This window comes from Chelonia mydas, chromosome 3, assembly GCF_015237465.2.
Source record: "Chelonia mydas isolate rCheMyd1 chromosome 3, rCheMyd1.pri.v2, whole genome shotgun sequence".
Lineage (NCBI taxonomy): Eukaryota > Metazoa > Chordata > Testudines > Cheloniidae > Chelonia > Chelonia mydas.
Genome location: NC_057851.1, coordinates 22,892,076 through 22,904,825, shown reverse-complemented (window position 1 = coordinate 22,904,825; position 12,750 = coordinate 22,892,076). Strand labels below are relative to the sequence as shown.

The window sequence follows — 12,750 nt, the reverse complement described above, 5'->3', positions numbered from 1 at the left end:
TAAGAAAAGTCTACCTATTTCTGGAATTTGCTAGAAATGTTGGGATCGAGTATAAAAGCTAGAAGGATATTTAGTGAGAGCTGCAGTAATTTCACTCTCTAGCCCTCTTCCTCCCAGCAGTTATCTAAAAAGGCAGTAATGAAGGCTGCATATATTTAAGATGAAGCAGACTTTTCCTTTTGCCTATACACACTTTCTATGCACTTCATTCTCTTGGATCCTGAAGAAAGTCACTGGGAACAAATGCCATGTCATTCTTTTGGTTCACATTTTGCCAGCAAAGGCCTTAGAGGACTTCTTCCTGGTGGCAGCAGAAGTAAGTAAATCTTAATAAATTTACCATGTAGTTTAAGAGCATGTAGTGAGACCAGGGTTCCACACCAATCTAAAACTAAGCTACTGGTTAGCTCATGCAAGAGAGCAAAGAACCAGGTGTATTACAGAGGAAAAACCATAGTCCTTGGCATCAGGCATGCAGAGTTTGTGTGCTCCCAATGCACATGAACCTAGACACGTGAACACTGAGCATCGACATCTTAAGCTGGGGTGGGCAAACTTTTTGGCCTGAGGGCCACATCAGCTTTGCGAAACTGTATGGAGGGCTGGGTAGGGAAGGCTGTGCCTCCCCAAACAGCCTGGCCCCTACCCCCTATCTGGCCCCTCCCACTTCCTGCCCTCTGACTGCCCCCCTCAGAACCCCCAACCCATCCAACCCCCCTGTTCCTTTGTCCCCTGAACACCTCCCCCCAGGACCCCCTTCCCCTAACCGCCCCCCTGGGACCCCACCCCCATCAACCCCCCCCCATGTCTCTTGACTGCCCCCACACCCCCTGACAGGCCCCCTAGGGACCACACCTCCTCTCCAACCTCCCCGCTCCCTGTCCCCTGCCTGCCCCTGGAACCCCCTGCCCCTTATCCAACTCCCTCTCCCGCCCCCTTACCATGCTGCTTGGAGCAGCATGAGCTCGCAACCACGCCGCTCGAACGGAGCCAGCCACGCCGCCCGGCAGAAGCAGAGTGCTGGCAGCGCGGCATGCTGAGGCTGCGGGGGAGGGGGCGGGGACTAGCCTCCCCAGCTGGGAGCTCGGGGGCCAGGCAGGACAGTCCCACAGGCTGTAGTTTGCCCACCTCTATCTTAAGCCATTGACATCTTGCCCTCCTGCAACTGAAGAAAACTTGGATCGTTGAGGTCAGTTAAAATCATAAAATTGAAAAGGAAGCTTTTCTAGACAAATTTAAAATTTGGCATCAAAAAGTTAAAAAACCCACCTTTTAATTAAAACAGCTGGTTATTTGAAAGAACTGAGTTATACCTGAGCCACAGCAACTTCAAAAGGATGCAGGCAGAATGGCTGAATTTTAAACTGAGTTGCAGAAAAGCTCTTAACAGCTTTACATTTTCAAGGGGCCAGAGAGTTTACTTGGAATAATTTGAAAAATCCAATTAATAAAACAAAGAAAAATAGACTTTCCCCTATTTTTCATGATCAAAAGCTATTAAAACATTTTTATTTTTAAAGCAGCACCTCCCACTACATTGTACAATAGCAAAAACAAAGCAGTTAGGTTATTGTATAACATACCTGCATGTGTTAACACTATACTACTTACTGTTCCTAGGTATAGTACAAAATCAGAAGCAGAACTGTATAATAGCAAACAGAAGTAAACTACTGTGACATTTACTATACATGCTATTGCACATGGATCTTAACCCCCAATATGCATTTCAGTAAACATGTTATAACTGTATTTAGTTTTACATAGAATCATAGAATCATAGAATATCAGGGTTGGAAGGGACCCCAGAAGGTCATCTAGTCCAACCCCCTGCTCAAAGCAGGACCAAGTCCCAGTTAAATCATCCCAGCCAGGGCTTTGTCAAGCCTGACCTTAAAAACCTCTAAGGAAGGAGATTCTACCACCTCCCTAGGTAACGCATTCCAGTGTTTCACCACCCTCTTAGTGAAAAAGTTTTTCCTAATATCCAATCTAAACCTCCCCCATTGCAACTTGAGACCATTACTCCTCGTTCTGTCATCTGCTACCATTGAGAACAGTCTAGAGCCATCCTCTTTGGAACCCCCTTTCAGGTAGTTGAAAGCAGCTATCAAATCCCCCCTCATTCTTCTCTTCTGCAGACTAAACAATCCCAGCTCCCTCAGCCTCTCCTCATAAGTCATGTGCTCTAGACCCCTAATCATTTTTGTTGCCCTTCGCTGGACTCTTTCCAATTTATCCACATCCTTCTTGTAGTGTGGGGCCCAAAACTGGACACAGTACTCCAGATGAGGCCTCACCAGTGTCGAATAGAGGGGAACGATCACGTCCCTCGATCTGCTCGCTATGCCCCTACTTATACATCCCAAAATGCCATTGGCCTTCTTGGCAACAAGGGCACACTGCTGACTCATATCCAGCTTCTCGTCCACTGTCACCCCTAGGTCCTTTTCCGCAGAACTGCTGCCTAGCCATTCGGTCCCTAGTCTGTAGCGGTGCATTGGATTCTTCCGTCCTAAGTGCAGGACCCTGCACTTATCCTTATTGAACCTTATTGAACATATTTTTGCACATGCTACCTAGCAATTGCCATTTAAAAATATCTGATGTTTCATGTCTCTTAAGCTAGGGTTTTATACTGGTGGCCATCACCATACTATCAGAGTGCCGTGTCTTCCAGTGTTGTCTATTCCCTGGTATTGGCAGCTCTGTGTGGGGTATGCTTGTTTCCTTTATTTTTGTTTTATTATAGATCGAAATTGTTAGATATGCATGCCTGCATGATATCTGCACAAGACATTACATACATGCTTTGTTTAAATAAGATCAGGAATCTAACTTCCTAAAAGGCAATATTTGCTAGTTGTATTATGCTTATGTCCTAAGAGCCTCAAATGGCTTATAAAGAGAACCACTTGGGAAGCGTGAGAGGGTAGTTTTCCAGTCAAAGATAATTTTGCCAACAAATTCTGCACTTTTTAGTTGTGAGAACATATATTGAAAATTAAGAATCTTGTTATACACATAGCAACTCCAGTTCCATTGGAAAATTGAACATGTATGTTTAAAGTGATGTTGACAAATACAGTAAAAGTGTTCAAACAAACTTGGCAGTTAAGTTAGGAAGAGCTTGGTTTCCTCCCGTTTGGGGAACAACTTGCCTGGTTTAGGAAACTGAGACCTTACAGGAATTAAACTAACATGTTTTCTCCATTTCTGTAGCACCAAGAACGTAAGTAAAAAAAACAAAGCAGCAGAGAACTCTCCAAGATTAGAAGGATGACAGCTATCTATAGTCAGACACTATGCGTGGAGAAACAAGGGGTCACGTGCCCCTGCCCCCTCTCCTGCCCCCCCCCCCCCCCGATTTGCTACTTGGCTTGTACTGAGCACGCTTACACAGACTATGCGTGCTCAGTAACACTGCTGAAGCTGGCAGCCATCCCTCTGCCTCCCTTCTCCCCCCGCCTCCCACCCCCTATCAGCAAGCACAGGTTGTCCTGCCTATAGTGCTAGATTTTTTGGTATGGGTATTTCTAATATAACACCATGCAAATTTTACTTTTTGATTGAATGTATTAACTAATAATTCCTCTAACATTACATAATGTTGGGTGAGAAAACAGCTTTAAAAAGAACTGTGCAAAAGTTTCAGAAAAAACGGTTACTCGCCTTCTCGTAACTGTTGTTCATGTCTATGCCAATCAGGTGTGTGCGCACGCCTGGAAGATGTTTTTCCCTAGCAGTATCTGTCAGGTCGGTCCAGGTGCCCCCTGGAGTGGTGCCATCATGGTGCTCAACATAGGGCCCTACGGACCTGCCACCCCCTCAGTTCCTTCTTGCTGACTACTCCAACAGAGGGGTAGGAGGGTGGGCATTGGAATGGACATGACCAACAAATCTCGAAGAAGAGTAGTTACGAGAAGGTAACTATTTTCTTCTTCAAGTGCTTGTTCATGTCAATTCCAATCAGGTGACTCCCAAGCCCAAGTTCAGGAGGTGGATTTAGAACTGTCCACTGATTGGAGCACTGCTCTACTGAAAACTGCATCGTCTCTGGCCTGCTCGGTAATCGCATAATGAACGGTGAAAGTACGTATGGAGGACCACGTCACCGCTCTACATATTTCCTCAGTCAGGACTTGTGCCAGGAACACTGCTGAAGAAGCTTGTGTAAGGGGACTGTTGCGCCCTTACTAACATTCAGTGGGGGTGTTTTGGTTGGCTAACTCCCAGTACTAAAAGGGGAAGGGTCTATGGGAAACCAGGACCCTGAGACTGATAGTCCCCAGGAACAATGGGGAGAGGCCAATGCTCCAGGTCAGCCTGAATGACAAGGTGGACAGGCTAATCAGAGAGTCGAGACGCCAGGGAGGTCCCGTCCTCCGTGCGAGCTGGAATTGCCTGAGTCCAACAGAGTGGGGCCGAGCTAAGGAGAAAGCAGGGGCCTAAGCTGAGCGGGGGAGCAGAGCTGTGCCAGAGCCAGAGGGACCAGAAAAGCAGCCCAGAGAGAGCAGACCCTGTCCTGGGAGCAGAGCTACAGCCCCAAAGCCAGAGGCACAGCCCAGAGAGAGCAGACTTGCCCTGGGAGCAGAGCTGCAGCAACCAGAGCCAGAGGGGCCAGAGAAGCAGCCCACAAAGCAGGTCAGTGCTGGGAGCAGAGTCACAGAAGCAGCCTGCAGAGCAGACCCTGTCCTGGGAGCAGAGCTGCAGCAACCAGAGGCAGAGGGGCCAGAGAAGCAGCCCAGGGAGCTGGAGGCAGAGCAGCACCAGCAGTGCTAAGGCAGAGTGGTGCAGCTGGGGCTGGGGCAGTCCGGAGCTGGGTGCGGTGAGCAGCTGGAGAGACCGAGGGGGACCCTGGGCAGCAGGCCCAGCACAAGGAGACGCCTCAGCCAAGAGGCTCTGCAGGCCAGGCTTGGATTGTAACCCCGACAGGGCAGGGGCGACACTGGGAAGAAGGGTCCTACCACTTAGAGCCCGAGAGCGCGTGGCCACCACCAGAGCAAGTGTCCGATCCACAGCATCCCTGCAGCACAGCCAGGGCCTGAGAGGGAGGCCTGGGACTTACAAGGAACAGACTGTGAACTGCCCTGACATTCCAGAGACACTGTTTGTGATGTTCCCTGCCATTCCAGAGCGGTTTGATGTGTTGCCTTTAACCTTTCCCATTTTTCCTTATTCTTTTTAAAATTAATTGTTGATTAAATAACTTGCATTTGCTTTAACTTGTATGTAATGGTCAGTGGGTCAGAGAAGTGCCCAGTGCAGAGAGTATCCCGGAATGGGGACACCCTAGCCCCTGTTCTAGGTGACCATAGCCGGGTTGGGGGTCAAGCCCCCCAGGAATCCTGGGCCCAGCCTTCTTGGGGTTACGAGGACTCTGCCAGACAGGAGAGTGGAAGGGGAGTCCTCAAGGGCAGGGAGGCCACTGGGTAAAGGGAGTGGGAGCGAGGACTCAGATCCTTTTGCTAGCCCACTTCACCGGGGTAGTGCAGAAGCCAGGAAAGTTCCCCACAATAGCAGGACTATTCCCCCGCTTACACTTGCACTGTAGTGGAGTGTGCTGTGAGCGGAGGGGCAGGCACCTCTGCCAGGTTATGGTATTCACAGATGCAGGATGTGATCCACGAGGAAATTTGTTGGGAGGAGACTGGACGACCCTTCATCCTGTCTGCCACAGTCACAAACAGTGGAATGGTTTCGTTCTTTCAATGTAAAAGGTTAGAGCTCTGTGGACATCCGAAGAGTGAAGTCTCTGCTCTCTGCCGCTTGAGTGCAGCTTAGGATAACACATGGGGAGGAAGATATCCTGGTCGATGTGAAACTGGGAGACAACCTTCTGGAGAAAAGTTGGATGTGGCCTGAGCTGAAGCTTGTCCTTACAGAACATGGTGTAAGGGGGCTCTGATGTTAGGACCTTGAGCTCAGACACCCTACTGGCTGAGGTTATCGCTACTAGAAACGCCACCTTGTATGACAGGTAGAGCAGGGAACACGTCGCCAGTGGTTCAAAGGGCAGACCCATCAATTTGGAAAGGACCAGATTGAGGTCTCAGGTTGGTTGTCGGACATGCAGATATAGCCTGTCAAGACCTTTCAGGAAATGGCACCGCAGGGTTGGCAAACACCGACCGGCCCTCTGAGCCTTGATGGAAGGAAGAGATGGTGGCCAAATGAACCCTTACTGACATGAACAGTCCCTGCTGCTTGAGATGGAGAAGGTAGTCTAGTATGAGTAGTATAGAGGGGAACATTGGGGATGAGTGATGCTGTGCCGACCAGAATGAGACTCTCTTCCACTTGGCAAGGTAGGCAGCCCTGGTGGTGGGTTTCCTACTGCCAAGGAGGACTTGTCTAACTGGGTCAAAGCAGGAGAGCTCTGTGGGGTTCAGCCATGGAGCTTCCACACCGTGAGGTGCAACAACTCACCGTTTGGGTGCTGGAGATGGCCGTGATCCTGAGTTATTAAGTCCAGGAAGAGCAGCAAGGTAATGGAACTTCCATGGACATTTCCAGGAGAGATGTGTACCAGTGTTGGCGGGGCCAGGCTGGAGCTATCAATATCACTGAAGCCTCTGTATCTTGATGAGCAGCTTGTGAATAAGAAGGATGGGTGGGAATGCGTAGAGAAGACGGCCTCCCCATGGGAGGAGGAACACGTCTGCAATGGAGCCCAGGCTGAGATTTAGGAAGGAACAGAACTATTGGCACTTCCTGTTGCGTCGCATGGTGAACAGATCTATTGGGGAAAGTCCCAATGCTGGAAGATGGAGTTCACGACATCTGGGCATAGGGACCACTTGTGGCCGTGAAAAGACCTGCTGAGATGATTTGCCAATTTGTTCTGTACTCCTGTGGTACGATGCTTGCAGGTGTATTGAATGAGCTACACGAAAGTGCCACAGCGTGAAGGCTTCCTCGCACAGGGGAGAGGAGCATGCACCCTCGTTTGTTGATATCGAACATCACCGTTGTGTTGTCTGTCATGACTGATACACATCTCCCTGTCAAATGGGCTTGGAAAGTCTGGCATGCCAGACGCACCACTCTCAGCTCTGACACTGATGTGTGAGACCAGAGGCCTTGTTTCCAGAGGTCTCCCGATGGGCTCCCCAGCCCAAGACTGACGCATCCGTCACTAGCAAGAGGGATGGCTGAGGACCGGTGAAAGGGACCCCTGCACACACTACCTATGGGTTGAGCAACCACTGACGGAGTAGAAGACTGGGCGAGGCAGAGTCACGACTCTGTCCAAACTGTCCTGAGCCAGCCAATATACCGAAGCTAGCCATGATTGGAGAGGCCAGAGTCTGAGTCTGGTGTGTTGCACCACATAGATACAAGAGGTCATGTGTCCTAGAAGCACCAGGCAATTCCTTGTTGTGGTGGTGGGAAACTGCCTGAGAGTTCAAATGACGTTGCCCAGGGCCCCAAACCTCGCTTCCGGGAGATATGCCCTGGCATGTGTCAAGTCCAGCACCACCCCTAAGAACCCTATCCGCTGAACAGGGGACAGTCAATTTCCCCCCGTTCAGGATAAGGCCCAGTTCACTGAACGTCATTCTTATGAAGTTGACTTTTGCCTCCACTTGAGCCCTGGAGCGGCCCTTGATCAGCCAGTCGTCGAGGTACAGGAAAGGCTGTACCTGGCGTCCACTTAGGAATGTGGCCATGACACACAAAGCGCCGCTGACAGGCCAAACGGGAGGACTGTGAACTGGTAGTGTTTGTTGCTCACCAGAAACCTGAGGTACCTTCTGTGTGATGGTGTAATTGCTATATGAAAGTACGCGTCCTTCAAGTTGAGGGCAGCATACCAGTCCCCTGGATCCAAGGAAGGGATTATGGAGGCCAATGAGACCATGCGGAACATCAGTTTGCTCATGAACTTGTTGAGCTCTTGCAGGTTGTCAGGGTTCCCGCCCCACTCTGAACTCTAGGGTACATGAAAGTGCATGAAAGACCCCCTAAGCTTATTGCTACCAACTTAGGTTAAAAACTTCCCCAAGGCACAAATCCTTCCTTGTCCTTGGATGGGCACTGCTGCCACCACCAAGTGAGTTAGACAAAGATTCAGGAAAAGGACCACTTGGAGTTCCTGTTTCTCTAAAATATCCCCCCAAGCCCCATCACCCCCTTTCCTAGGGGAGGCGTGAGAATAATCTACCAACCAAATAGGTAAACCAGATTCTTAAAAACCAGAACTTTATTATAAAGAAAAAAAGTAAAAGAAGCACCTCTGTAAAATCAGGATGGAAGGTAACTTTACTGGGTAATCAGATTCAAAACACAGAGGATTCCCCTCTAGGCAAAACTTTAAAGTTACAAAAAAAAAAAAAAAAAAAAAAAAAAAAAAAAAAAAGGGATAAACCTCCCCCTTAGCACAGGGAAAATTCACAAGCTAAAAACAAAAGAATTTAACACAAGTTGCCTTATTTAATTACTCTTTTTGCAATATTGAGACTCATTTTAGGATGATTTTAGAAGGAGTTTTCTGACCTGATGCTTCTCTGCTTCCCCAGAGAACACACAAACAAAGAGCACAAACAAAGTCTTCTCCCCGTCCCCAGATTTGAAAGTATCTTCTTTCCCCATTGGTTCTTTTGGTCAGGTGCCAACCAGATTATTTGAGCTTCTTAACCCCTTACAGGTAAGGAGGAATTCAAGGCTACCCTTAGACCTGTGTCATAACCATACAGCTAGGATGGGCCTGAGCCCGCCTTTGGCTTATGGTATTAGGAAATACTGGGAATAGAAACCCTTGCCCTTCAGCTCCTGAGGAACCTCTTCCACTGCTCCTAGTGATAGGAGCGAGTGTACCTCCTGTATGAGGAGTTGCTCATGAAAAGGGTCCCTGAAGAGGGATGGGGAAAGGGGGTGGAAGGGCAGGAGTGCAGAGAACTGGAGGGAGTATCCCCTCTCTACCATATGGAGCACCCAGATGTCCGATTGATTCAGGCCCACACAGGGTAGAAAGGAGATAGTCAGGACAAAAAAGGTAAGGTGAGTTGGATTCAGTCCAAGTTCTGTTGCATCATCCTTGTTCGCACCTTCAAAAGGCCTGCTTCTGGTTTGGATGGGCCAGAGCCCTGGCCTGAGGACAGCTGCAGCCTCTTCATGCTGCTCCTGTTTCTTCTCTGTGAGCCGTCCTCTGTTGGTAGAACCGTGGAGGAGGTTGCAGCCTAAAATGCCTCCGCTGAGTGGCATGGATGTGGAGGCCCAGCGATTTGAAGGTGCCTTTCAAGTCTTTTAGGCTATGTAGCCTTTTATCCATCTTTTTGGAAAATAGAGTCACACCCTCAAAGGGGAGATCCTGAATGGTCTGCTGGACCTCCTATGGCAGACCTGATACCTGGAGCCAGGAGTCCCTTCTTCTGGCAATCCTGGTAGACATAACCCAAGTGGCCACATCAGCCCCATCCAGAGTGGCGTGCAATGAAGTTCAGGAAATGAGCTTGCTCTTCTCCACCAGGGCTGAGAATTCAGCACAGGAGTCTTGCAGCAGCAGCTCTGTGAACTCTGCCATTCCCCCACATGTACTGTAGCAGTACCTGCTGACGATGGCCTGCTGATTAGAAACGCGGAGCTGCAAGCGCCAGTGGAGTAGACCTTTCTACCAAAAAAGTAGAGTCGTTTCACCTCCTGATTCTTTGGGGAGGGGCCTTGGTAGCCCTGGCGCTCGCGTTGATTAGTAATGCCCACGACCAGGGAATCTGATGGAGCCCTCTCCAGCCTCCTTTTCTTCTGCAGAACCAGTAATTGAGACCGGTGCCTGCCTGCGGCATGTGATCCGCGAGTGGAGCCATGACGGTGACAAGAATCCTTGTCTTTACTCGGCATTGATCTCCATGCCGACAGTGCCGGGGCACTGCATACCGAGGAGGAGATACTTGGTACCAGGTCTGCCGACTCAGGGTCGGTCTAGGGCCGGAGTGCCGCTTCCATTAGTAGTATCTTCAGGCGCTGAACCTCTCTCTTTCAGTGTCCTGGGGCAAAACCCTCTGCAGTTCCTGCAGCAATCCTTTTGATGGCTCTCCCCCAAACACTTCAAACACGAAGTGTGAGGACTGCTTCTGGGCATACACGTACCGCAGACCTCACAGGGCTTTGAAGCCAGGAGACGGCAGCATCCCTAGCGCTGGGATAGCACTGGAGGGGAAACCCCTCCAAAGGAAACTTAAGAACTAAGTAAAGTACCTACTAACTACTTAACACTAACTACAGAACTAATGAGAACTATATACAGACTGCCAAATGCGCTTGTCACGACAAGAGCAAGGGGAAGTTCCAGCTAACTGTCACTGGCAGTAAGAAGGAACTGAGGGGGTGGCCGGTCGGTAGGGTTCTATATTGAGCGCCAGGATGGCACCATTCCACGGGGTGCCCGAACCGACTCCACGGATACCGCTGGGGAAAGATTTTCCGGCTGCTGTGCACTTGTACGTGCACACCTGATTGGAATTGACATGAACAAGCACTCAAAAGAAGAACCTATTGTTTTGTTACACTTTCATTTATAAGTGGTTCTGTTCTTAAATATATCAAGGCAAAATACTGCAGATAATATTTCCACAGCTAAATAAGTAAACACAATTAATATACTCAAAACAAATCTCAGATACTGCCTGATGGCAAAATGATCCTGTCCTGGACAGACTGAACAGCAAAATCCAGTCTTGAAAATTTAGTATATTTTACGTCACATTTTAAAACCTTCTTGAACAGTGCTGAACAATATAAACTTAGCAGAATTTAAGTGTACTTGGACACTTTATTTTTAAAACATTACTACTTATATCAGTTTTTAAAGATTTTTTAAATGATTTTTCTCCAGCATAATTACACAAAATATATTTCAATTTTTCAGAAAAACCAAAAGAGTATATTTTATGTTTTAATCTCCAGCAGTTGGCAGTTTAAAAAAAGTTAATCGAAATGAACATTTTCATTTAATTTTTTCCAGTGAACCACACTGATTTTTTTTTAAACTAAATTCTAGTTTTACTAAAATTACACACTTCATTTACATTTTCATTACACAAACTATTTCTCTATAAAATATAAAGGAGTTGTCTCCTGTACTAGAAATATCCTTCAACTGAATTCTCTTAACCTGCAATAAGAAGCAAGTATGGGTTTGTCTACACAGGCTGTGGAGTGAATTACATTAGGGAAATTTTAATGTGTACCAGCAGGGTATACACAGACCAATTAGTGTGCAACACGCTGGTATGCTTTAGAAATCCTACCCCTGTAGTGCACACTGCTGCACCATGTGTGTAAACAAGCCCTTAGTAATCTTACAGATATATAAATTATATACATTTATACTATAAAAACCTGAACATTAGGGATAGCATATTAATGTGTCAAAGGTATTTATTAATTTTAGTCTTCTTCCTCTTCTTGATGTCTTCGTTGAAAATTCAGCGTTGTTTGTCCTCTTTCAGGGTCTTGCATTCGGAGGATCCGAATAAGGCCACTTGTAGGTAGGGAACTAGAAACAAAACACACAATTTAAATTATGACCCTTGCGAATGAGTTAATGTTTCTGCCAATTTGACTCTCCATTACCTGTTTGCCTTATATGACAGCAATTTTTCTTTGATCATATGAAACAGTAAAATGGAGTGAAATTCTGGCGCTACTGAAGTGAATAGCAAAGTTTCCACTGACTTCAATATGTCTAGGATGTTAACCCCTGGCCTCTACCTCGAGCTGTGAACTCTATATATTTTATGCAACAATACCAATTTTATTTCAACCCCAAAATTTTAAAATCTAGACTGTATAAATTATACAAATGGAGTTTTAAACTGAAAGGACCAACTCCAAGAGAAATAAAATTAGTGCTCAAACACCCCTTAAAGTTTACATTTACCTTAGATCCTGATGCGACAAACACACACTCAACCCAAGTGTAGTTATGCACATATGTGTATGCAGGATCCAGACTTTAAATTGTGGCAACAAAATAGCTTAACTGTACTTTCTTTGCACTTTTGTTTCCATTATATTAGTGTTCCTCCATATTAATACTGCAATTAAATGCATATACTTTAACAAAATGTAAAATTTGACTTCATAATACTTCACTTAAATGTATGAAACCATATAGCTAGAATACGATCAAATGGTGAAGTCCAACATTCCTAACTCAATATAGCTTCATAAATTATTCAGAAAGGTATTAGCTTTTTTAAAATATTATGATAGAATATAATTCAATTCTGCTCCTAAATTAATAAGACATTTATAAAAAAATAAATTTCAACATAAAGGCTTTAATTCCATCCATATCTTCTAGTGACTTCTTGATGGTTCACATTCCATATTCAAAAAAGTTATTAGCATTAATGCCTTTATTAATACTAACTTTGACTTTTTATGGTGTGATTTTACTTATTCTAAATATTGATTATCCATGGAAAAAGAGTCCCCTATATTTATGGAAAAAACCCACAAAACAACCACAAACCTTCCCTGTTACGTCAACATTTTTCTTATAGCTACGTAGTTTGATTAGATTAAGTTTGTGATCTCCTTAGATATACAGTATCGTATTTCCTTTTCCTGGATTATAACATTACCATGTTGACTTACACTAAATTATCTTGAGCTGGGTTTGTGGGGACTTTAATTGTACTCTTAAATCCTAAATGCCTTTAAAAAAAAAAACCCAACCCAAATGCTTGATAGAATAGCTATGATACATCTATAGCAAACTTGCTCTGTGTTCCACTTCAGGCA

At 46.4% G+C, this 12,750-nt stretch overlaps 1 protein-coding gene across 4 annotated transcripts in view; it reads right to left on the bottom strand.

Annotated features, from left to right (window-relative positions):
• Positions 1 to 10,497: 10,497 nt before the first annotated feature.
• Positions 10,498 to 12,750, bottom strand: part of SMC6 (structural maintenance of chromosomes 6) — an 84,204-nt gene continuing 81,951 nt past the window's right edge. For 3 of the 4 annotated variants that reach the window (XM_043542235.1, XM_037894028.2, XM_037894027.2), the window contains one exon: positions 10,498 to 11,497. In XM_043542235.1, the coding sequence (XP_043398170.1) occupies positions 11,389 to 11,497 (109 nt within the window). In that variant the 3' untranslated portion in view covers positions 10,498 to 11,388. The remainder of the gene's footprint in view (positions 11,498 to 12,750) is intronic. The other variant, XR_006289353.1, reaches the window with a different exon arrangement.